The sequence below is a fragment of the Cygnus atratus genome, chromosome 2, assembly GCF_013377495.2.
Source record: "Cygnus atratus isolate AKBS03 ecotype Queensland, Australia chromosome 2, CAtr_DNAZoo_HiC_assembly, whole genome shotgun sequence".
Taxonomy (NCBI): Eukaryota; Metazoa; Chordata; class Aves; order Anseriformes; family Anatidae; genus Cygnus; species Cygnus atratus.
Genome location: NC_066363.1, coordinates 26,448,819 through 26,474,575, shown reverse-complemented (window position 1 = coordinate 26,474,575; position 25,757 = coordinate 26,448,819). Strand labels below are relative to the sequence as shown.

The window sequence follows — 25,757 nt, the reverse complement described above, 5'->3', positions numbered from 1 at the left end:
GTCCCTGCTTGGCAAACTGATTCACAGTTTCTGTCGCTCCTACTCCTGCCTTTACATTACTGTTTTCTGGGATTTTTTTTTTTTCAGAGAAGCACTTGGGGGACTTGCTGAGGAGTATGAGTCAGGTACGGTTTTGCTAGACTGACAGAAGGAAGAATCACCAAACCCTAGTCAGAGCATACATGAAACACCGAAGAAGGGTGGATGAGGTATTTCACCTGCAGTCGTCACTCGCTGTTTATATCCCACACAGGTGGGATCAGGAAGCAGCGCTGGAGATGAGTGGGATGCTTTGGGGGAAGCCAAATCGCTGTGACAGTGCTCTCCTGTCAGGCAGGAGAGGCAGCGGCACCCACTTACAGGCCAACTCCTGCTTGAGTCAATGGGACTGTCTCCGTGCCTCAGGCCTCGGGTTGCTAAAGAGAGGTAGTTCAGCTCCAATTGCCTACCGACTTTTCTGTTAACACAAAATGCTAAGGTACGTGTGTTCCAGACTCCCGGAGAAAGCTCTAGAAACAAAAAATCTTGCGGTAATATTTTATTGCTGGTGTTCAACTAGGTAGCTCACTCACCCAGCGTTCAGAAACACAGATGGCTTGAGATCCTTCTCTTTCCTCTCCACCTTTTTCTCTCCTTCTACTGTCTTTCCTGGTTAAACTACAGGGCCAGGTATGCTCTTCTGCAGCCGTGCTTCCGTGCTGGGATCGCTGCCTGCTCTGTTTTGCAGCCCCCACTCCTCCAGCACACTCACAGCCCTGCCGTTGCAGGTGTGCCACTGCCACTCCAGCTGGGTACGGGAAAATTACTTTGTGCTACAGGCAAGGAGGGGAGTGGGATAATGGAGCTGCGGTTTCAGGGGATCGTTACTGCCGTGCTCCCACCCCCGTCACTCTGACTGAAACCTTCAGTATGAGGCCCTGGAAAATTCAGGTTTTCTTTCTAATGGAAAATACTGCTTCATCATAGGGTACCTGGCCCGGCATTGCCTGTGGACTCGGAGAATTATTAGGCTTTCAAGCAACTCTGTTGTTTCAGTTTCAGTGTTCCAAGTGCCAGCAAGAACAGGCAGGAGCATGGGGAATATTGCAGAACAGCCAGTACAGCCTGATGTGACAGCACTGTCTGCTAACAGTCCCGATTAGTATTTGTAGCTGCTACCACCAGGATGCCTGCAGAGCTTTCATGGGTCAGCAAGCAATGATTTTGAGGCTAATTATTATTGAAGAGAACTCCATCTTGTAGGATTTTGAATATAGTTCCTTTTTGCCTGATAACAAAAGTCTCTCGCATAGCAGAGAAAGGACTGCTGCATGAAGCAGGTGGGAGAAAATTTCCATTAGTGAAGAAATCCTGGCTTTTATATATTGATAATTCTCCCGGAATGTCTCACTGCTACATGTGAGCCTGATCCTTCAGCATAATTCTGCAACAGAACAGTCAGTGGGAGGTTTGCATTTTGATTTCAGGGAAAAAGGAATCGAGACTTTGTTTTGTATGGATTATATGAACTCCTGAAATCAAATTCCACTTTCCATTTGCAAATAAAGCTTTCACTGGCTACAGCTGGATTTCTGTTAGGATTTTCTGAAGTAAAGTTTAGCCCAGTGAATTCTTCGGAACAGCCTCAGTATTTTAGATGACTTTTACTTTTCTGTGCATATGCCATTCTTCACAAAATGATTCACAAAGAAGCAGCATGGTTGGCATGAGTAAATGAAATATGTCGGCCAGCTGAAGAATATTTTCCTATCACTTTTCAAATACGGCTACACTGAAAACCAAAATCATGAGAAAAATTTCATGTGAAGAACTTGGGGTTGATTTCAAGCCACCTGACTTCACTTTGGTTTTGCTCCTTAAAATTACCTAGAAAATACCATAATCTTCTTTTTTGTACAGCTGGATGAGAGCCAGACCTCTGGCTCCAGAGGTAAAGGGCAAAAACTAAAAAAATCCTGTCTGAACAGGCAGCTCCACCCTCTTCCCCAAGTCAGCTTGGCCTTTTGACAGAAAGTGAGCTCTGAAGCAAATTCATTCATTGCCTTGTTTTTGGACAAAACTCAAAATTCTGAACTCACACCACAGGGAGACCATTTCCATGAAATTCAGCATACTATTTTATCATCCTTTGTCTTCCCCTATAATCAGATAAAATTAGCATTTGGACAGTGATTAATCAGATTAGTCATTTTAATTGCTTTTATCAAACAGAAAAAACCTGTGCTGGAAAAGTAGCATTGTCAAAGGAAAGTGATAGCCTTATGAGCAGATTCAAAAACAAGCTCCATGTTGTAATCCAGCGGGGGGGGGACTGTTCTAGCCAGGTATCTGAAATAAGAAGGGTTAAGTAGTCCATTGAGCTCTACATTTGATCCCCACCAAAACAAATGGGAGAGAGGGAGAGAAGAAAATAGGGAGGGCAGTCCATATTCAGTCTATGTGCTCCCACAATGGACTAAAGTTTTGGTCTCCCTCACAGCATATTATTTCTTTTCATCTTTTGCTTCTTGATGTTATTTCTTATGCCTTCCTAAACTCCTTGAGCCCTTGTGAGATGACCAACCCACCATGGCACCAGAGACAGACTGAGATTGCATTCAGATTCAGCAGGGTGTTATGTGCAGAAAGGCAGAGGTCCTGATATCCCTGTAGTTTGCTTAAGCGTCTGCTCAGAGCACACACACCCTGTCTTTCTTCAGCTTGTATTTTAGCTTTTCTGATTGCAGAATCAAGGTGTAGCTGTGTCCGTGCGGCATGGGATAAAGAGGCTCATTCCTTGCTGATAATGGCTTGAGAGAAGCCAAAATAAGAGGACAGACCCTGGTGCTCAGAAGTGCTGCCACATCTGACAATTTAGATAAGACCTGAAGCTGTCTGAATGCAAGAAAGCCACCAAAAGCTCCAACAGCCAATTGTTTATATAGCTGCCAGACCTTGGCTTCTCAGTGGATAGAAGTAATGGTGTTACCTCCAAGAAATGTCTAAAATGGATGCACCATAGTTACTTCTTTCCAATGGCTGCATAAGAAACCAAAGTATGGAAGTCCAAAATAACAAGGGATCCAAGAGGATCCAACTTCCAATATGCAGTAAGACAGATCTAAAGTACCTCGTGCTAATATAAGAAGAATGAATGTGGCCCAAAAAATTTAGGAAAGCTTAGAAAATAATGTAAAGAATGAACAGGTTCAAGACTGTTTTTTACTGAATCCAGATCAAATCTATTTAAGCATATGCAAGATAAGGTACGTGAATAATGCCTGAAATAATGCCCCAAAATATTTTTGTGTTGGATCAAGCAAAAATTATGAATTAAGGATCTCATCACATACGAGTGCTATTCAACCACACGCTTCTACCCTCCCCCAACTCCCCTGTGCAGTTCCACCTAGCAGCACCCACTTCAAGGCCTCAGACAGATCCTTTATGAAACCTCTGCATTTCACCAGTCCAGAGACCAGTCTGATCATGTCAGAAACTGGAGAAGCAGGGCTGGCCCCAAGTGGACAAAACTGGTTTTCATCAAGAAGTGTCAGCACATTAAAATCAAAGCTCTACTCCAAGAAGATCCTACTTTCATCAAATCCATAGTTGTTCATAAACCCAAGATACAGCTCTGAGCAAAATGGCAAAATCCATTTTCCTCCCCTTAGGGAAGGGACATGGTCAAGTCTTACTCAGGCAGTCCTTTGCAGCATGGCTGGCTCGGTGCCCAAACCATAGGCTTACAGGATGCTCTCGTGGAGCTCTTCATAAATAATTGCACATTCACTGGAAGAGGAATGTCTTCTGTAAGACAGGGGAATACTCTGTACTATTAACCACTAATGGTAGTTTCTCTAATCAATGATCAGCTCTAATTACCCACCATGGTCTTCACTACATTAAGTCATTAATCCCACCACTTCCAATAAGAGGTAAGAACAATTTGCATGAGGAAGAATTCACCAAGTTGTTGCAATAGTTCACTAAGTCTAGTGTCCTTTTATTGTGAGTTGTATTTGAGTATATCTCTACGTGGATCTTTAACTTCAGGCAATGCTATCTGTAACACAAGAGGCTCTCACTCACCCACTTAACGTGTTTGAAATTATACAAGAAAATATCTGAGCCAGTAACCAGGTATTTTGATACATGGCATTTGTACTGTAAAAAATAGTAACTTATTAATCTTCAAAAAGTGACAATCTGACCCTGTAAACTTTAAAAATTGCCTATTTGTGAGTGAATTGTTCTCTTGGTGACTAATCCACACAATCACGTAATGCTCTGATTCATTTTGTGATACCATTCACCACAGTAAGTCCTATCAAGTTGTTCCTATCAGTTCCTGTCAGCCAGGCTTTTTGGGGAAGGGTTTGGGGAACATAGCTAAAGTTCCTACTAGTCTCTGACAACAGCACTGCATTTGCTTCTTTTTGTTCTAGCGGAAGGCTTGACCTCCAAGGAGATAGTGTTTAACCTCTAGACTCAAATGGAGTTTGAGGTCTTATGCTGGTAAGAAGGTATGAAAGTGCAAGGTAAAATCCTTTACTCCAAGAATCAGGAGGACTGATTCATAGCAAGATAACGAGCGAACAGATAAGATATTGAAGGTACAGAAATATACATAAGGCACATAGACTGGAAACGTGATTTTTTTTCTGTTTAAGAAGTGGTTTCTCAAATATTACAACGGACTGCAGAGCCCACAAGAGAACAGCACAAGAAAGAGAAGACAAAGGAGGGGGACCAGGAAGAAGGAGCTACAACTGATGCACATGCTAGCAAGGCAAAACTGAGCAGGGACACAAAAGTAGGTAGTCTATTGCTGAAGGCACACGTCCTCTGGCTCAGTTAGTCTGTGCTGATGGTTAGGCAGTGGTCCTACTACCAGTCTGCTCATCTCCATCCCTCCCTCCGAGTATGACACTCACCACCATTACTTAGCATCAGGCAAGAAGGAGATGAGCATGGATGGGGAGACAGCAATGCTGTTACTGTTATTCCAATCCCTCTTCTAGTCAGCTGCCCACCTGAGTATGACTTAGATATTAGATGCATTAGGAGAAACACTCAGTCATTAGCACCTAGCCTCAATGGAAGGATAAGAGACAAACGAGATATGTGAAGGATGAAAAAACCTAACAAAATCCACCTCTTTACCCAGACCTTTATTAACTCCCTCAGCAGCAAACAAGCCGTTTTCTAGGCATTAGCTGAAACTAGCTTGTTTTGCTATGCTTTAACAATTCCAAGCTAGTTTCTGTCCCTTGACACAGTATCTAAAAATTCCCACTCCACACAGCAATTGCTGTAATAATAACAATACTTACATTTCATTATTTAACCTCATGCTATTCGTTCATGAGGATTAGTGCTTAATTAATTAGAAACACTTAGCATTTCCACTTAGCACTTTACCTCTTCAAAGCATCATACAAACGATACCTAATTAGGGGCAGAGCTCCACAGACACTTCACATCAGGACTTTCCTTTGACAGCTCTGCATCCCAGACTCGCTGATGTAGTATAGCCCAAATTCAAGCTGAAAGCCCTATCGACTTCAGCAGGAACCAGGTAATGCCCTGGCTATCAAGTGACTATCTTTGCAAATTACTTTTCTTTCCTACTGCTTCTGGTTGCTTACTGTTTATCCAAGGATCTAATTATTGGCTAATATGACCGGTGATAACAGGAACCTTTTATTAATGTTATCTGCAAAACCTTCATTCTTCCGTTAGTGAAAACCTTATTCTCAGTCAGCTCGTTGAACTGCAGTTGGGATGGAAAATGTGTTAACTGCAAAAACAGATTATAAAACGTCAATCCAGAGTTTTTAAGGGAGACAGGGCTTTCAATCCATCAGTCAAATGCCTGCTATGAAACTGCCTTTCTTGTAAGCACCCCAGGGTGCTACACCACATCAATAGACAATATAAACACAGAGCTTTTATGGTTCACTTTACAATTGGACATTGACTCTGAACCTGTGAAACAGAAAGGAATTGAATTTCATGACCAAAGAGGATAATGTGCACAGGATTAAGTAGACAACACTGGTAGAAGCCGGAAAGCAGCGTGGCTTTGGATGTTGATAGAGAGATTAAATTTACAAATAAGAAACCAAAGGAATAAAAAAATTTGAGTAAAGTCTTGTAAACCAGGAGTAGTACTCAAAGCTTCATATTAATCCACTATTTTTTTTCAGATAATCAAATGTGCTGATGGATTTATTCAAAGTCCACTGATCAACTGGCCCCTGACCGTGGAAATGGAACAGAGAGAGCCCTAACTATGTACTCACTCCAGCCAAGAGATAGTATGGAAAGAAATTTCTGCAGGAATCAAACTGGAAGAAAAAGAAAACGTTCATCACATTTCAAGAACTTGTCTAGTGCCTCAGAGTATCTCTTCACAGGGCAGTGGCTAGCAGTGCCGCAGCCTGGAGCTGCTGTTGCTCAAACCTGCTCCAGAAGAAAGCAACAGATCCAATACAGCAATAATACTGCTTCCAGCTCAGTGGTGCTGTGGTGTGTCACATGCCCGTTCCTGCTCGCATCAGCAAGGTCACGCAGCATTCTCAGGAGGTCTTTCTTGCCAGATGATCCACAGTCTGATAGGTATTAGAAATTTAAATGGTTCGGTTCTTTGAAAACTGACTGTACTGAACAGCATCTGACCCAACCGTTTTGGCACTGAACTCTTCCACAAGGATAACTCTGTACTGCTAACTGCAGTGTCTTTGTGTCCAAAATATGCCGTGTTAGTGTTACCACTAACTTCTGACATCCCAGGAGTTCAGAATAAAAAAAAAAACACGTGCCTTTTTACTCCTTAATATAATTTCATTTAAGCGACAGATGGATGAGATCCTTATTGACATATTCAGCCTCAAGCTGCAGCTTTGATATTCATCATAGACTTTTCTGGGCATGTACATTTGGAGTGCAGGTATTTCAGTACCAGCCTCTCATCTTCCACACAGTCCTCCCAGATTTTTTTTCCCCTTACTTAGCTTCAGCTTCAACCATCTGATGTTCCCTTGCCCCCAGTTACCACTGCCCAGCACTCCCTTGTCTCAGACACCAAAGAGCCTCACCAGCCCTAGCCAGCTCTCTGTCACTGGGTTATCCTGCAGCCCTTTCCAGTGTTTACCACCCAGGACCCACCCCAGCCTGCCCACGACAATCCCCCAGGATCACTTCTGCATTGGTTAAGGCTGGGTCCACTGATGTATACAGTACAAATTCGGTAAATCATGCACCTTCCTCCTTACAAACTTGCTAAAATGTAACACTCAAACAAAACTGTCAGCTATGGTCATTGCTCATCAGGCAAAGATACCTGGTAATTAGCATAAACATTGGATCTGGCCATTAACAAATGCATTATGAACCTACTACAGAGGCTAATTCAAGTTATTATCTAGGTAACTGTGCTTCTGTTTTCAGCACAAGGCTGTCACATGGCCCTCTCTGATCACTTTTGTATTTACATTTGCTGAGCATCTGTCCCAGCATCTCCAGGCCCTGATGTTTTTGGGGAACACACGCTGAGATATTTCCTGGCTGGGGTCAACTTCCAAAGCTGGAAATCTGTTGGGTGCAGCTCAAGATGTGAACCAAACACAGACATGAAAACACGATGAAGACAAAAGCCTGGCATTTGAAAGGCAATTCTCTTCTCTGGCGTACGACAAAAATAACTATTAAAAATGGAAAAAATACAGCAAACACTGCTGAGCAACTAATAGCACGTACTCAGGAAAAAAATATGAATAAATATGATGACTTAGATATTTAGAATTTTACTTCTTGTATTTCACTTAGCACAATGAAAAATCTTGGTCTGTTTAATCTGTCCTGCAGTTTTTAGTCCCTCTGTCATTAGTCTATATTCATACACTTCTGTGGGGTGTGGGTATTCAAAGCTTCATTTCCATTGTTCACAGTGCTCTCCCTGTAAGAGGTTATGTGGACGCATCCACAGAGCAGTCAGTAACAGATTGACGGAGGTCATGAATGTAACTTCCAGTATGTATTTCCTCCCGGCTTCCAGCCATCAGTGTCTAATGTCATTGGGACGATTTGTACTTTCTGGCTATCACAGCCTCCCACAGCAATGAATTTCATGATGGATATTGATTGCATTAAGTCGTACATGTGCCTCCCCTGTTGCTTCATCAGAAGAAAATGCTCCTGCTGCTGCACTGTCACGGTGCACAGTATTAGTCTCGCAATTTAGCCTGCACAAGGCGTGCTGGATGGATTGTTTGATGACTGCCACTACAAGACATCCTAATCTCCTTCCCTAGTGAAATTGCTCGGTGCTAGGGTTAATACTGAAGTGCAAGCCAGCTAAAGCTACCTTTTTAAAACTACCTTTTTAACTACTCCATTCACCTTGTGGTGAATGGAGTCAAATCCAGTTGGAGGCCGGTTACTAGTGGAGTCCCCCAGGGCTCAGTGCTGGGGCCGGTCCTCTTTAATATCTTTATCGATGACCTGGACGAGGGGATCGAGTGCACCCTCAGTAAGTTTGCAGATGACACCAAGTTAGGTGCGTGTGTCGATCTGCTCGAGGGAAGGAAGGCTCTGCAGGAGGATCTGGATAGGCTGGACCGATGGGCTGAGGTCAACTGCATGAAGTTCAACAAGGCCAAGTGCCGGGTCCTGCACCTGGGGCGCAACAACCAACCCCAAGCAGCGCTACAGGCTGGGAGATGAGTGGTTGGAAAGCTGCCTGGCCGAGAAGGACCTGGGAGTACTGGTTGATAGGCAGCTGAATATGAGCCAGCAGTGTGCTCAGGTGGCCAAGAAGGCCAACAGCATCCTGGCTTGTATAAGAAGCAGTGTGGCCAGCAGGTCTAGGGAGGTGATTGTCCCCCTGTACTCGGCTCTGGTGAGGCCGCACCTCGAGTACTGTGTTCAGTTTTGGGCCCCTCACTACAAGAAGGACATGGAGGTGCTTGAGAGAGTCCAGAGAAGGGCAACGAGGCTGGTGTGGGGTCTGGAGAACAAGTCTTATGAGGAACGGCTGAGAGAGCTGGGCTTGTTCAGCCTGGAGAAGAGGAGGCTCAGGAGAGACCTCATCGCTCTCTACAGTTACCTTAAAGGAGGCTGTAGCGAGGTGGGGGTTGGTCTGTTCTCCCACGTGCCTGGTGACAGGACGAGGGGGAATGGGCTAAAGTTGCACCAGGGGAGGTTTAGGTTGGATATTAGGAAGAACTTCTTTACTAAAAGGGTTGTTAGGCATTGGAATGGACTGCCCAGGGAAGTGGTTGAGTTGCCATCCCTGGAGGTCTTTAAAAGACGTTTAGATGTAGTCCTTAGTGATATGGTTTAGTGAAGGTCTTGTTAGTGTTAGGACAGAGGTTGGACTAGATGATCTTGGAGGTCTCTTCCAACCTAGACCATTCTGTGATTCTGTGATTCTGTGATTATAGGGTAGGCTCCAGGCAAACATGGTTGACATAGTTACACTGGGTATGCATTTGACTTACAGTCATATCGCTATGCTTTTTCTAAGCACAGCCTTTCAGTGAATGAATTTCAGTTGAAACATTTCTGACAAGGGCATTTTCACAAGTACTATTACCCCTCACATCCCAGTTTTGTTTTCTTACCTTTGTGGTCCACAACTTCACCGTCCAGTCAAATGATGATGTGACAAAGAGATGGGAAAAGTCAATTGGACCCACTGCCATGTGACAGTTGATTCCCGTGACAGGTCCTTGGTGGCCTTCAAAAATTTCACCAATGCCAGCTTTGCTGCAGGAGGAAGAGACATTTTCATTCAGAGTGAGTTAACATTTTTTTTTTTATTTTTTAACATCATTTTGTTTTGTTCCTTTTAAAGTTCCATTTAATCTATAGAGCTCTCTCCTTTCAGTAAGGCCTTTGCCTGCAGAGGCTTACTGCTGTGGGCACAATTAATACTCAGGATCCAGCACAGGGAGATATTTTCCCTTCACTTCTCAAGACTTGCATTACTGACTTTTATGTACACTGCCTGCTACTATAGCATGAAATATCATTTATGTATAATTATAAAATAATTAGAAATTATAATTACACTACAGCTTATACATCTGAATATACCATTATTACAAGGAATAACCATTAAAATAAAAATGCAAATATGTTAATGACTTATAATTTGCAATTCTTTTTCTCTTAAATATCTAAAATAACTTTGCACAGCAGTCAGTCAAGTCACTAGGAAGTAAATCCTTTTTCACAAAATATGAAGGAACTATTCGCATGATAAGATATCACAGTCATTAATTTGAACATGGGAAGATGTGCATTTCACCAGCATGAGGCTAGAATAGTTATTAGGAAGAAAAAGTACAACTCTATGTAAAAGAGAACACGTGCAATTTTGTTCTTCCTGTAAGCAAATGATGCCAAATTGGTTCTCACTTCTGTCTCACACTGTACACAGAAAGGGGAGTGATGAAACTACCTTTTTAGTTACATGATTATACAAAAATTGCAAAGGGAAGAAAAGGCTTTAAAAATAGCCACAGCTCTTACAAGGCTGCCAGCCCGAATAGAGAGGCCCCAGAGCTGAAGAGCTGCCCTGAGGGAGGCTGGTCCCTCACCCCACTCAGCAGCGCTGCCTGCGTGGTGTCCCCGGCCTCTCCTGTTGACCAGGGGAGCGTGGCCTCCCTTGGGCCCCCCTGGAGCCCATGCAGTACGTGCTGCTAGCATGTGTGCCTGAGGTGCTCGGTACAAAACCTGTCTGGTTTCATCCCCCTCGGCCTGGCACGCACTTGGTGTGATGAGAACTTCTCGAGCACCGAGCGCACCTCACGTATCTGCTGGGCTTTGACACCCCTTTTTCCAGAATACCACAGCTCTCTGCTGTGCTGTGCTGAGGAACACACGGGCCTCTGGAAACAAAATGGGGATGACAGCAAAAAGCTTCAGGGAAGACAGGTGGGAATGGACTAAGAGCGTGTTCTTTGATGGTCAGCAGAAGGTTTGCTAAAAAGGTGGAATAACAAGAGGATCTGACACCTTCCTGCTCTTGTGAGGAACAAACCAGGCACCTTTGAAAGATCAGAAGTGAGAAATGCCCTGGGGCATGCTTCATTTATCCCAGCAACCCAAGACTAATTCAAACCATCAGCTACCACACAGCCTACCAGTGTAATGCCTAAATAGACACGATATTGCAACACTGTCAGTAGGATAAAGAAAAAAAATATGTTAATATAAAAAATATTTTGAAGAAAATATATGTAAAACTGTGATCGTACAACTTTAGGAACTTGTAATAGAAGCCTTACAATCTTAAACCACTGTTTAAACCACTGTCAATGCCTATTTGGTCAACCAAAACAGGGACTATGATAAAACACGAATTCAAATAATATTGCGAACTACAGAAGTGAGGGTTCAGCTTTAAAACTATCAGTGAAAAAGTCTGTTCTTTACAGAAGCCATTCAAGTGTCCCAGAGGATGAAACTGCTACCAGAAGCTAAGAGAGCACACAAGCATCCTGCAGATTGTTGCAGCGAACAGAAGGAATTGATCTCTGCAGTGGCCTGTGGTGAGAGTCTCTTGCTCTTAACTGCAGCCTTAAAAAGTTTACAGGGTGCAAAATAGGGAACTTGTTTAAATTATGAACATGGATTTGCACCTTAGAAGCAGAGAGAAGATCAGGGCTGAACAGCACAGCACTCAGATCCTTGTCATTAGGAGATGTATCTATACTTGGAAAAACAGTATTTCAGCTATCGTTCCAAATGCTAATAGAAAATATTTGAGAGACTAAGATTTTCCCAGGTCATTTTTTCAAGTCTTGTATTAATGGCCTGCCTGGGCAAGTCAGACATGTTATCTGCAGAAATTTAGGGCAGAAGAGCAAAAATACTGTAAGGCTGAACCCTCCTGAACAACACTGAGGTAAAATTTGTGTCTGAGTTAAAAGGATGCCCTGGGAAACAATGATCCTAACAGCCTCCTCCTTGGTGTAGTCAGACAAGAAAAAATATAATCATGCATACAAATTCAAGGGCCTGAGAAAGAGCAGTTCAGTCATTCAGGGTTGTAGTTAGCCCCCCAGGACAGGTTACAGTCAACCACACACCCAAAGAGTGAGGCATGCCCAGGAAAATTGGAGCAGCACTGCTTGCTCCATCCTCACTGCTGGCCTCAGTGCTGGCCTGGGCAGGCAGACTAGCTCAGCCCTGGTGTGTTTTTCTCTGGCTTGCCTCCACTGGGGAGGATTTCTGGGGACAAGGGCAGATTTTTGACCCTAGCTGTAGCATTAAACAACTACGCTGTGTGAGGGAGCACAGTCCTGGGAGAGGGTCTGCCCAAGCCCATATGTCTTCGTGGCAGGCTGAGGCTACGTCTGACAAATACGACAGCTCAGACTGCAGCCATATGATGGGCCACAGCTCTTGTCTTGCCCTCCAGTGGGCATCGGACATCTCCAAACTGCCTGCCAAGAGCTCGGTCTCTGGTCCGGCTCCACAGGTGGCCATGCACTGGGCCCCAAGTGCCATGCTCTGCTTCTCACACACAGATATATATGCCCATGGTGGCTTTTCTCTGCTGTCTGCCTGTGGAGACTGAAGATGAAGCTGAGGATGGTAAAAAATAAAGCGGATTACCATCTCTTACAAGTGGTTTAGGCCTGATTACCCTGCAACAAAACTGTCTCTTAAGGCCTGATTCAACTTGCCCAGACTGAGACATCTACACCTGAGCCAGCTGTCTAGACTTCCGTTATAATCGCAGCTGAGAAGGAGGCATTTCTAAGGTGCCAGTCATCTCTTCTTCAAGTGGATGGCTGCGAAAGGTGAGAGAAATCAGACCTTCCCAGCAGTTATTGCTCCCCACTGACTACAAAGGGAGCCTGGGGCAAGCACCCCGTGTAAACAGCTGTAACACCGATGCACGAAGTTGGGCAGCTCCCATCCCTCTCCTGTGAAGCAGAGCAGCACAGATCCTGTTGATCCAAGAGAAAAAATCTAAACACTCTCCGCACACACACTTGGCTACCTCACACCAGCACAGACAGACAGAGTCACAGAAGTACAAAATGCTAAACGTCACCTTCCATGCCTGCAGGCTGTGTAGACTGTTCCCTCTTCACTGCCAACAACGAAGTTATTGACGTCTCCGGTTGGGAAGGCCATTCCTGTAACCGCCACCGGTTTGGACTTGTTGTACACCAGCTCCATGCTCTCCTATCAAAACAAGGCTTCATTATTATTCCACAGCTGTCCTTTTCTTTGGCTTTTTTTTTTTTCCTTTTTTTCTTCTAAATCAGTTCTAAATGTTATGCAGAGCAGCAGGAAGGGAAGAAGAAATTGTCTGACCCAGTCACGCGATTTTGGTTTCTGCACAGGACGTTGCAAGAAGATGCAATGTCTCAAACAAGGATGCAGTGCTCCTGCCATCCCTGCCGCTGTCTGTCATGTGTTTCAGAGCAGCTGCAATGCACTGGTCTTTGCTACATCATCGTAAATCAGGCAGAGATGACAGGTGAGAATTTAAAATGTAATGGTGCAGAAACTAAAGATAATACCTTAATGGTTATACTTGCCAGCCCCAGGCTCTAATAAAAAATACAATACCCTTGTATTTACAAACATTTTTGAAATCAGTTGTTTTTCAGGAAACACATGTAATGTCATGTGCACCTGAGGCATTTATCAGTGACATTTGTCGCTTTGCAGAACAGCATTAAAAAGTCGGGGTCATGTCACTCCTGCCACTCTAAGCATTGTTTTTCAGGGATTTTCTGAGGTAACCACAAACGTTCTCTCTAGAACCCAGCATCAAGCTATAAACCAGCAAGCATATTTTCTTTTCTTCTATTTTCTAGCTATATTTCAAAGTAAATCAGCATGCCCATTTTGCTATTTCAAGTACAACCAGCATGAGTAGTTTGCGGCTGTTGCAAGATGTGTCTGCTTTGAGCAGATTTTGCACAACCCTAAGCTTTTTGGTTGTGCAGCCTAAATGGTGTAACCCAAGAATCCACAAAGGGGCTGGATGATTTACCAATTTTCATTTGCAGCTATTCAAGTGCGTATGTTTTCTGTGTTTAAAATGCCTGACCTGCTACTCTTCTCGCGCTAAAGACTGTAGCATTTTTATCAGAAGGGATTTTTGCTGTAGCTAAAGAAAGTGGGCGTCCCTGTGGGAGGAGAGGGCTGCAAATCCACAGAGAAACTCTCGCTTGATTTATATTTTTATTTCAAATACATTTGCTTCTATTAAAAAGGCAAAATAAGACCTGGAAAATGCATTCGCAGCGCACCTGTGAGCCGTATATCTCTGCAAAAATCTTCTGGGGTGAGATCATCATTTAGTCTCTTTAGATATGCCCAGATACTGTGGTGGACTCTCTCCTGCCTGTGCCTACATGGTGGCTGTACATGAGTTCTCTGGATCTATGTCTTTGGAAAGTTTCGTACTGACACAAATCAGCAACACTCTACTCCTCCCAGTTTAAAGCTATGGCATGTAGCTTGACGTCAAGTCCTGGGCCTTACTTTTCAAGACCACCATGAGCCATGCGCCAGATTTCAGCGTAATGTGGGGTGTGTTCCCAGCCTTGCTGAAAGCCAGTTTTGGAGCTGGGAAATTCCATCTGAGTAATGAAGTTCTGGAACTGAGATGTTCACAAATCGCTCACTCGAAATCTAGTGCTCCAGGAAGTGAACACATATGGGTGGGATTTATCTTTAAAATGTTTAAGTGAGAAATGGGGCAAGGGATTCAGGTGCCTAAACACAGATGTCTGGACCGTTTTAGATGCCTCCACTTTTATTCCAGAAGTGCAGTGGTTTCTCGTAGTTCCAGGACACAACTACCAGACCCATAATGTTGTCTCAGAGGAGCGTGAGCAACAAGATCTAACTTTGAAGTTGGCCTCACTCTGAGGAGGGGATTAGATGGGATGACTTCCAGAACCAACTTACAGTCTAAAATTTGACAGTTCTGTAACCCAGAATATCTAAAATGGTATTTCACACCGGGATGGGAGGAACTGTCCTCTGTAAGTGCCTAGTCTCTCTTTGCATTAACTGTAAAGGGAACTCAGATGACTAGCTTAGACCTGACATGGACCTTTAAACAGATAAGATTAGGAGAGAGGAGTCCCACATTCTGTGTCAACACTGAAAAGCAAATAACTCAAGAGTAATTGCACATTAATGCATGATTAATGGATGATTAATGGAATCATTAAAAGGAGTTTCTACTCAGCATTTTGAAACAAGATCAGATCCTATGATGTTTAATAAAAACAGTAATAAAATATTTTTTTCTAAGAAAAGAGAAGTAAAAAATGAATGATGGGTTGGAACAGAAAACATACTACTCCAAAAGATAACACTTTAAAGATGATTTCTATAGCGCCTTTTCAGCATCAGATTCTTTGTTTAGTTTCCATTATTATAATCACTAGCGGTTTGGACAATTTTCTTGGATTTCCTTTCATTTCTGATACAAAGGGGACGGGGGAGGGGAAGCAGACAATAGCAATAAACATTCCAGAGGGGGGAGTTAGCTCTGAAACTTTTGATTTGCATTGTTTTTTCCTTTGGCTACTGAAAACAGGCAACAAACTAAGCTTTCTGACTTTTGTGCCTTGGAAACGAGTGCCTAGGGTATGTTCAGCAGCAGTGCAATCTAGTCCATATTTGTTAAACAATGCTGTAGAGTAAGTACAATTTATACCACAGGCGACTTCTGTAATTACCGTGCTTTAAAACGGATTATTTCATTTTCACTTGAAACTGACCTATGTATTAACGTATTACAATAATTACATGATTTGTGGTAAAGGAAATGGGTTTTGGCTCTTAGCAGAGACTGCTGGAAGCAAGCTGTACTCTTTCAAGTGCATCCATTGGTTTTAGTTTGTATAGGATGTGAGGTTTGGCTTTTAGGAGCTATGTTCCATTAAGCAGGTACCCTGCTCTACCGAAGCTGCTTTTTTCCTGTATAGGTGAAAACAGACCCACCTGTGGAGTTGAGAGCATGTCCAGGCTCCAGGAGCACATTTTGCCATCCGTGGAGACGGTAATGAGATTGTGTGCATTCTGTGTTCCAACCACATTGACACAATACACAGGGTGCTGGAAACACATTAACACTGGAAATCAGAGAGACATTCTCACATCTTCAAAAACACATTTCTACTATTTCATACGCCACTGTAAAGAATGATTAGGTAGTCACATAATGCCTAGAAAATAGAGGACTCAGCTTTTACCAGATACAAATTTAACTTTTTTTTTTAATTTAATTTTTAAGAGGCATGTTATGGAGGTGGAAATGTTTTCAAAGTTTTTTTTTTTCAAGTTTCATTTTCTTCACCATAAAACAACCCAGCTGAGTAATGCTGTGAAAATACTGAATTATGTGGCTGAGATTTCACCCACAGGGACATGTATTATTCTGCTGATGGCTTCTGACACTGAAAATAACTGGCAGAAAAAGGCAAATTGTCCAAATGGAATCAAAATGAAAACTTTATTGAAGAAAGCAGCTGTGTAAAACTTGAACTTTTCCAGAATTTGGCTTGTGTGCTAAATATTTGCAAATGTACTTCAACAGAAAAATGTGAACTAGTCCATCAGCATTCTCCAGTATTGGCCAATGTACCTTTTTTTAGATCTGTCATTACAAATGTAGAGTGGCTAAATTTGGGGTGTTACACCTGGTTCGTCATATCGTTGGTCCACAGAGGCTGAATTCCACTTAGTATGCAATAATGAAACTTGGTCTATTCATTTTCCAAGAAGCCTGGTAACGTTTTGAGCCTAAAGTGTCATCTGATATCTGATGGTGACATATGAGGGATGGTTCAAGTTCAGCCATCTCCACAGTGAACAATCAGTCAGACTGAACAATGGAATTTAATTTCCTTTGACCAGTACAAGTGATAGTGATGAATTAAGAGTAAGACATATACACCAAAGAAAAACTGTGATTCTCTGGCTCCTGTGCAGGTGAATAGAAGACTTGTGTCTCCAAGAAAAAAAAAAAAAAAAAAAAAGAAAAAGAAAAGAAAAAAAGAAAAAAAAGAAAAGCTTTTCACTAATATTTTTCTTATTTAAAGAAAATTGGGATCACCTTAAAATAGATCCCTACACAGCTTCCAAGGGAACTCCATGTAGGGTTAGAAACCTAGCGTTTGGTCCTACAGAAATGAATGACAGAACTAGCACTTATTTAAGATTCCTTGATGCTGGTCACCTCTGTAGCCAGTAATGAAAGGCGAAATCTTCAGAGCACTGGCCAGCTGCCAGGTTTGATACCAGAGCAGGCCCAGTAAATGTTCCTTCCTCTAAGTGCAGAAAGGGCACATCTGAACGCACAGCGCGTGTGCGCACACGCCGCAGATGGACTCGTTGGCCATTGCTCCTGAAATGGTGCCTTTGCTCGGACATCACCTGTACACCCCAGAGAGTGCTAAATCACAAGCTCCACCCTAAATGCTGGTTTTTCTCTCTCTCAGGATTGTTATGGAGCTGGTTTCCCCCAGACCATCAAATGGACATCAGATCATCCGTGGGACCCCAACCTATCCCTCATGTGTCTCATGTTATTCCCCTCCTACGACGGGCTAGCGGTGAGCTAATTACCACAGTGCTTAATATGATTAGTGCATACTGATGTGCGAAATTAGCATAGCCCTATTTCTTAATGGGTGTTTGACCTTCAGTAGGCCAATGGGGACAGAAGGGGTGGGAGGGAGCTAATGCAACCAGTGTTGCAGCTCGAATATTTAGGGGGAAGGCAGAAAGCGAGCCATGTCATTCCATCAGCACCTCTGTGTGCCAGGTCTGGCTTTAATCAAGGTTGCCAACCATCAATTTCATGCACAATAAAACTCACGGCAAAAATGAAAAGACCTAAGGAGAATGGATGAAAAAGACAACCAACTGTATGTAACAGAAAGTCTAAACAGGCTCCTTCCTTTCAAAGGGTCGCTGCCAGCTTGCTTTTATTTATTTTGGAAATGAAATCATCATGCAAAAGGGTTTTGTCCTAATTAAAATTTCCTGTTGTCCCAAGTGCAGATGTGTGGTGGGTGTGAAAGGAAATTAGTGAGTAAGCTGCGGGTAGAATTCTCTTTCCTGGTGAATCGAAGCAGCAATCAGTGAGACTAAACTGAAGGAAGGTTTAAGTCAGAGATAGCACTGTACCTATCTGTTTCAAATGAACAAAGTGAGAGAAAAAGAAGAGAAAAATCCATTTTTTCACATATGGCATAAGTACAAATCAAAAAGTGACTATTCAATTCATTTATCCAGCAGTGCACAAAGTAACATTGCCACAGTAGAGTTGTCTTAATTTAATCCTTTTACTTGGTAGCTAGGATTCAAGCCAGCCTTTTGCAACCAAGACTTCATTTACAGTTTATGCAAGTGATTTCTATATTAACATAAAGTAAGCACTCTTTTCTTGTAAAATTTGATCACTCCTTACAAACATCATGCTTCCTCATGTTATACTGTATAAACACTTATTTATACTAATCCACGACTGCACATAAAGTGCACATCCACAACAGAAAGTAATTTATTTTTATTTGTCAAAAGCAAAACATCACATATTGTCCTATTGCAATAATAAACCCATTTTAATATATAATTCCAGGAGGTACAATTTTGTCTTAGACATTTTTGAGTGTAAACAAATTACTTCCCATTAATCTTTTCTTTTCCACTAGATTTTGAGTCCCAGTTGTTCAATTTTCAGTGATAGTCAGTTTCTTGCCATTAGTTTTCTGGTCTACTACATCTCTAAATTGCACTTCCAGGAGAGACTATTTCCTTTCATGGAGATTGAACACCATTACTGGCGATAAAATGAGCAAAAACATTAGGGAAATGAAAAGCAATGTTGAAGTTGCAACACATGGCACAGATCATTAGATTATTACATCAACATTCATGATAGTGGAAATTTAGGGAACAATATTTGTACTGCCTGGCCCACTAAGCATGTCTGTGCACACCTGTCATTTTTTAATATGAGAGACATGCCATCATAATACTGGCCCCACACCAAATCTTTTGCTTTAATTCATATGACATGGCTTTTAGACATTGTCTTTTAACTCCAGGGATTATGTTGTCACAGTCAAGTAAAAGCTGAACCTTGATCTGCAAATTCCAAAGATAAGAATCACACAACTGTAGAAGCTGGAGGTGCAAAAGATCTATCACTTTGTCTGATCCTTCTCTCTGCTAGAACAAGATTATTATCTTTCAGACTGCTTTGTGTAGTTCAGTTTCTTATGTTTCAGGAAATCTTGCACATTTTACCACATTCTTATTACATTTTTCTCCTCTTTTCAGCTTATATTTTCTTTTCCACTTCCCACTCAGGAATGGTCCCAAGCCCGGTCCCAAGATGAGATACGTTTACCATCCACAGAGTAAACCTTCCAGCTCATAGAAATAGTCTGTCTGAGTCCAAACTCTCAATTAGGAGAGCTCAAGGATGCTCAGCATCTCAGGGCAGGATGGACTGGAGCTCAGCACTATAGCAGATTGAGGACACTTTAGTAGGCCATCTAGACTTTTCTCTTCCTCCAGCAAAATATGGGTATTTTGCAATGTAAGAGCATCTTCTACTACAGATACAATCTTTGTACCATGGAGAAACTCTCTTCCTTCTCAAGCATTTTGTGCTGCTCTGCCTGTTTATCTCCCAAACATCACCAGCGTCCTGTGCCATCATCACTTTATTTGTGGATATGTTTGTGTGTTGGCAAAATGCACTTCCATGTCATTCTGTTGAAACTAACTGCCCCTCACTGTGCAAGCTCTGCTCTATGGTCCTGTCTGGAATAGAAAATGTATGTATTTCTCTACTGGAAAACAGAAGCAAACTGCCTCACAATCTTCAAAGGCACAAGTGTCTACTTACCAGACCCCGCTCATTCCTTATAACTAAGCTGACAGATATTCTTACACGAAGTGAAATAGCCAGATGATTCTAAAATAGTACAGCTACACCGCTGTGTACACCCCACAGCAGCTACAAGTTAGATCACTGTGGGTGCCTAACCTGTTTCAAGAGACAAACTTGTACAAGTAGAGAATAATAAATGATTCAAATTGTCTGCCGTGCTGGACTGACAGACACACAGCCCCTATATACCTGGCTCTCTTGCATAGGCAGTGGAGAGCAAGACTCACAGTGCCACTGTGGTGGCACACAGGGGTCTCACTCAAGTGTTGTAACTGCTCCTGCCCTCTTCCTTAGAAAGGAGGATAATCTCCCGACCTGACAATACAAAGTGTGATGGTTTAACACAGCAGGTGACTGTACATCTCCCTCATCTCTTTCTTTCCCTTCAAGGGCCAAATTTATGTTTGCATCTGTGTGGCTACCAGCACTATAGACACAACCAGATATCCCCACTTCCCTGCTGACTAATTCCTCTAAGGAAAGGATGAGGTGATTTTTATCCTTACCGTGTGAGCAGCAGCAGATAAAGGAGTTCTCTGAACTGGAGTCCTCCTGTGACTGCGATTATCCCACAACACAATTTGGCCAGAGTATGTTCCACCAACAACCAGGTTTGGGTGAAAGCGGGCAAAACAGACAGACATCACAGATGACTGGAGTAAAACAGGTAGAAAAGAAGAGAGGGGTTAGATGGCCAGTCATATTCAGTTATCCTTAAGGAAGCACGTTGTACTTAGCGTTTTGTAGTTTAAAAATCAATGCATGACTCCTATTTGCATTCCTTGCACACCAATAATTCTGCTAAACCAATAGGACACATGCAAGGAACTAATTTTGAGCCTAAAATGTGTAGTTCCATCGGTCCTAGGAAAAATAGGAACCACAGGATAAGTTTTAGTGTGATGATAAATACCTGAGATACTCTCTCCATGACAGTGATAGGAAAGTGCTTCATTTCCTTTCCAAAAGTGAGAGCTTCAAGCAACCAGATGTCAAACCAACAGAGGCTCCTGCCCCACTATTTCTCAGCAGGGAGACTTCTTCCTCTATTGCTCTTCCAACTTTTAACTCTCAAACAATTTGAGATGAGTCTGTGAGAGTCCCTCCAAAGTGCACCTCGAGGTGTGGTGCCTTGAGAGCACTGGCTGACAAGCGGAGTCTCATTGTTGGATCAATGTCTGATTTCTCTGCTTCAGAAAAGCCCTTCTCTAAGGGACTCACACTTTCCTTTACACTGGTTGAGCAGAAATTCTTGAACACTTTAATAACAGCTGGGTTGCCTTTGCACATTTTCTTTAACTGGGGATGCCAAGGAGCCAGACTGGTGTAAGAGTTGCCATCTGGTAGGGTGTTCCACAAGCCAGTATGGAGATTGGTATCTGTCCCAATTACCTCCTTCAAGTCTCTTTAAAATAACATACAATATCCAAAGTCCTCTAGGGAACAGTCCCCAGAACCTTAATGTGCCAACAAGCTACAGCCAACAGCAACAAACTGTAACTCCTTCAAGTCCTCCCTTCTCTTTTTAAGGAATTATTTTCCATTTTTATATATTGGTCCTGGTTTTGTCTCTGTTTTATGTAAATTGGAAAGCAAAAGTTACAGTATTCATATAATTTCCAGAGAATTCACATACTAATAAGGACAGTTTGCAAACAGAAGCAAATGTCATTTTTCCATGGGAAGTTTCAGTGATGCTTACAAGCCACAAAGCAAGACTTTAACTTCTGTGGCAATTGCAGTCAGAAAGTTAAATTCACTGTTAGGGGTCACATTCTTAAAATTTCATTTTCTGACTCTTTCCAACCAGTGCTGGTAACAAATCTTTGTTATAGTTCAATGACTGGATATTCTGAAGTGGTGATATTCCTATTCCATTTAATTCAGTGACAAAGGGTTAACTGTATTACTGTATGTCAGTTGCATAAAAAGCATTGCAGACATTTAAGTAAACTTTGTTGAACTGAGAACACAGGAGCTGCCAAACTGAACTAGAGCCAGTGTCTACCTAGCTGAAGATCCTGTCTCTGGCAAGAGTAGATGGAGTTATAAAACTTTGACGTGGGCAGATGTGTGGTCATCTTGCTTTCCTATGCCTCATCATGATTTCTAGCAGCTAGAGACTGGTTTCAGCTCTTACACCAGAGATTTAATAGCCTTTCCAATAGGGTTGGAATTAATTATGCTAACTCTTGATGTTTGCAACTAGGTTAATAAGAATAAAGCAAAATGTGCAGTTTAAATAGCTTTTACTGAATTCATGTGGCTGGCTGATATCCATTGTTTAAAGCCAGATTTTATGCTAAAATAACCTAGCAGAAATGCTTACATCATACAGCAATATATTCAATCCTGTATTTTTGACCTAGTAAAGCCAAGAATAATAAAATCACCAAGATGGTGACATAAGTTGCCACTACCTTTTTCTTTCCCATTTTCTCTGAATTTTCAGGGGTGTTCATTTGACATCTTTGATCCCTTCTCTTCTCTACTAAAGCTTTTCATACATTTCTCTGATGTTATATAGTCTAGTATCTAGTGACTAGATGATTCATATATATAATTGTTTGTTTCAGTCCATATCTATCTAAGCACTTAAGCGCAATAATATACTATGGTCAGCTGCAGCAACAAATGGTAGGTCCCAAGCACCACTTCCAAAAGACCTATTAGCTTTACAGATAAGAAAAAAATACACCACCTTTTATTAACAGTACTTTGGTACTGCTAAGAGGGACTTAAAACTCAGCTACAATGTAGCTGCCATCCGGTTTCCACAGAACCCCCATACATTATAATTAAAACGACCCTACAGCAGATGTTCTACATTTTATCTCTTTGTTTAATGGCTTCATGAGTTGTTTTAATCAACCCCGCTCATTCCTTATAACTAAGCTGACAGATATTCTTACACGAAGTGAAATAGCCAGATGATTCTAAAATAGTACAGCTACACCGCTGTGTACACCCCACAGCAGCTACAAGGCTCCACATGTATTTTAAGAAACCCCAACTCAAACAGTCGTTCCACAACAAAGTTCTCAGTTTGTCCGAAACAAACTTTTGGGAGACTCTCAAGCCAGGCAAAGTAGCCAAGTGGACAGTGTATTTTTAAATGCTGTGTTTTCATGGTTAGAATGTTTTTGAATTCAGAATCCCAGAACACAGTCGAATGGTCAGGATATAAACTGCTAAAGTGTGTTTTTCATAAAGTTCAAAAATAACCTACAGACATGACACGGACTTAAGCCCTCTGCACTGCTTCTAGTTTTACTTGTTCCAAAGTTGCTCGCATTCTTCGGCTGATGAAATGTGCACATCCTTTTAATTATGGCAATATTATTTTTCTACTGAGGAAAAACTTCTGTCAGATATTAGAATTTAACAATTTAAGGACTCCACTCCATAGCACTTAATAAAGTGATTATTTTCTTAAAGTTAATGGCAGTACGCAGATGAGTAAGGGCTGTAAGATCCAGCCTGTTCATTTAAGAACTTTAAAAGCATTAATTTCTTAGCTTTAATGGGAGAGAACGGCAGACAGGTCTCCAGTCTGTCTGAACAGCTCTGTGCTCAAGGAGAGCAGCAGAAACCATTCCCTGTAAGACTCTTCTGCCTCCAGGCTGCGTCTTGATGCAGATTCAAGCAGTCTTGCTCCCCTAAAACAGAGTTTTGCCATTGACTTCAAAGGGGGAAGAACCAGCACATGGTTGGGTTATAAAATAACAGTGTATCCTTCTTTGCACTTCTTCCACACCTTTCTAGGGAAATCTCACAGCACTTTCCAGTGACAGTAAAGCTTCCCAGTTTTCCAATGGGCTATATTTTACCTGCTGTATTCGCATAGTTAACGTATTGCACAGGACAGAAGCGGCTGGTTTCTCAGTATATGGCCACAGTGCAGAAAGAAATTTAAGAGGGGTCATGTCAGAAGGAAATTCCTCTGGGAGTTTTGTGTCCACAGTACAAAAGCAGCATGTAGAATAGGGGTAAACACGACGGTCTTTTCGTGGGTGCCACTGAACATCTGTCTGTAAGTTGTTGTCAGCACCCTCTACAGCCCAGAAACCCCCAGTGCTTGGTCACCTTCATTTTTCTGAACTGCTTTGTGCAGTGAATCACATCATTATTCTCTTTAGCTTAACGCTCTGGTGTTTTCTCCCTCTGTGTAAATACAGTCTACTGGGTTCAGCTTCCTCTGCCTCTCCTTAGCTTTCCCAACATCCCCACCAAAGCACTTCTGGCACTTCTGGTTTTGTGATTTTCCATCCAGCTTTTCTACTCCTTTATCCTAGTGATGGCTTTCCGTTGGGTGCCACCATGCTTGTGCTGCTGCCTGTCCGCAGAGGTGAGCAGCTCTCACACAACCCAACAAGCAGGTCTGAATTAGCTGCAGGTCAGAGTAATGCCTGGGCAAAAGGAGAGCCAGGCCCAGGCTGATACACCTGAGATTGGTGCTGGGCAAAGAGGTGATCCCACCTCCCAGGTGCTAAAGCTTCTGCTCCCAGCTGTGACACTGAGCTTTGAAAACGTAGCTTAGGAAACAGATCATGGCATGGCCCCGCCCTCGTCTCAGCAAAGAGAGGGCGGTTCTCAGAAAAATAAACGTTATGCATCCCTTCCAGAGGCCTGAAGCTGGAGGGAACAAGGCAGCATGTCCCAGTGGCCTTCGTGGGCAGTTGTCTCACCCTGTATGGGGAGAAGTGGCGGTGTGGTGGCTTTGTTCAGCCACCTTCGCCTCCTCCCACCATGCCGATGCACTCGATTGAAACAGGCCCCAAGCCCTCTTCAAGTGGCTGGCAGAGCTGTTTTTTATTTTAGAACCTTAATCCAGCCCAGATTTGGATTAATGATGGCACATCCCTTCAACCACAGATACACATGCTCAGGACAGTCATTTAGATTTTCCTTACTGAGAAGCCTGACCTCAGTACCCACATCTGATGTGCGCAAGGCCCCAGAGACTCAGCTGTCGGTGCTCGTGTCCATAGATTCGGATGGCACTCTGCCCAGCCACCAGTTGAACAAGTTCACAAGGACCTGGGTGCTAAACAATAATGACTTTAAATAGCCAACAACTACTGCATTCAGCGAGACCTCTTCTGCAGGAAACCACCCCCGTAGACAGCGTTGCCATACTGGTGCCATATGACTACACTTGACACCAGATGGATCTCCAGACAATACTTTGTCAGTGGGAAGAAGAGACCGGAGGAGTTCACAGGCATTTCTAGGCTCCAGAATACCAGGTTATATTGCAGCAGGCACTCAGGAAACTCCTGGGTAGATTTTTTAGCTGAGCAAACACATGTGAAAGAGCACTGCAGTCTGTGGCACGCTACTACAGGTCAGTCTAACACAGACAACAGCAGGCAATAAAAATAACTGCAGCCGAGCGCTGCAAAGCCTGTGATGAAGAAGCAGATCAAGCTTCAGGGAATTAGCTTTGAGGGACTGAGAGCACAGGGACAAAGCTGTGGTACTGTTGTTAGCAAGAACCATGCAAAAGTGCCAGACCCCTAGTACTTTATCTAAAGGAACTGAAGAATAGAGACTGAACCTTTGACCACCTATGCCTCCTCTCCCAAGGAATAAATAAAGACAATAATTTACATTATTTACATAATTTTCTCCTAACCCTTTGCTCTCACAACAGCTCATCAAGCAGAGCATTTGAAGAGTCTAAGCAGAGTCCCTCTGAGAGTTGCCACATCTTCTGACCAGGCAATCAGGAGACTGTCTTCTCATGCCTACATGAGAAGACACTACACACACTTATACATGGCCCCAGAACAGATACAGATGATAT

The 25,757-nt window shown here is 42.7% G+C and overlaps 1 protein-coding gene across 5 annotated transcripts in view; it reads right to left on the bottom strand.

Moving 5' to 3' along the window:
• The window catches only part of DYNC1I1 (dynein cytoplasmic 1 intermediate chain 1), a 192,821-nt gene that overhangs the window by 33,867 nt on the left and 133,197 nt on the right, over positions 1-25,757 (bottom strand). For 4 of the 5 annotated variants that reach the window (XM_035545340.2, XM_035545338.1, XM_035545343.2 and 1 more), the window contains exons 12-15: positions 20,455-20,601; positions 15,982-16,095; positions 13,058-13,191; positions 9,609-9,753 (exon numbers count right to left, since the gene is read on the bottom strand). In XM_035545340.2, the coding sequence (XP_035401233.1) occupies positions 9,609-9,753; positions 13,058-13,191; positions 15,982-16,095; positions 20,455-20,601 (540 nt within the window). The remainder of the gene's footprint in view (positions 1-9,608; positions 9,754-13,057; positions 13,192-15,981; positions 16,096-20,454; positions 20,602-25,757) is intronic. The other variant, XM_035545345.2, reaches the window with a different exon arrangement.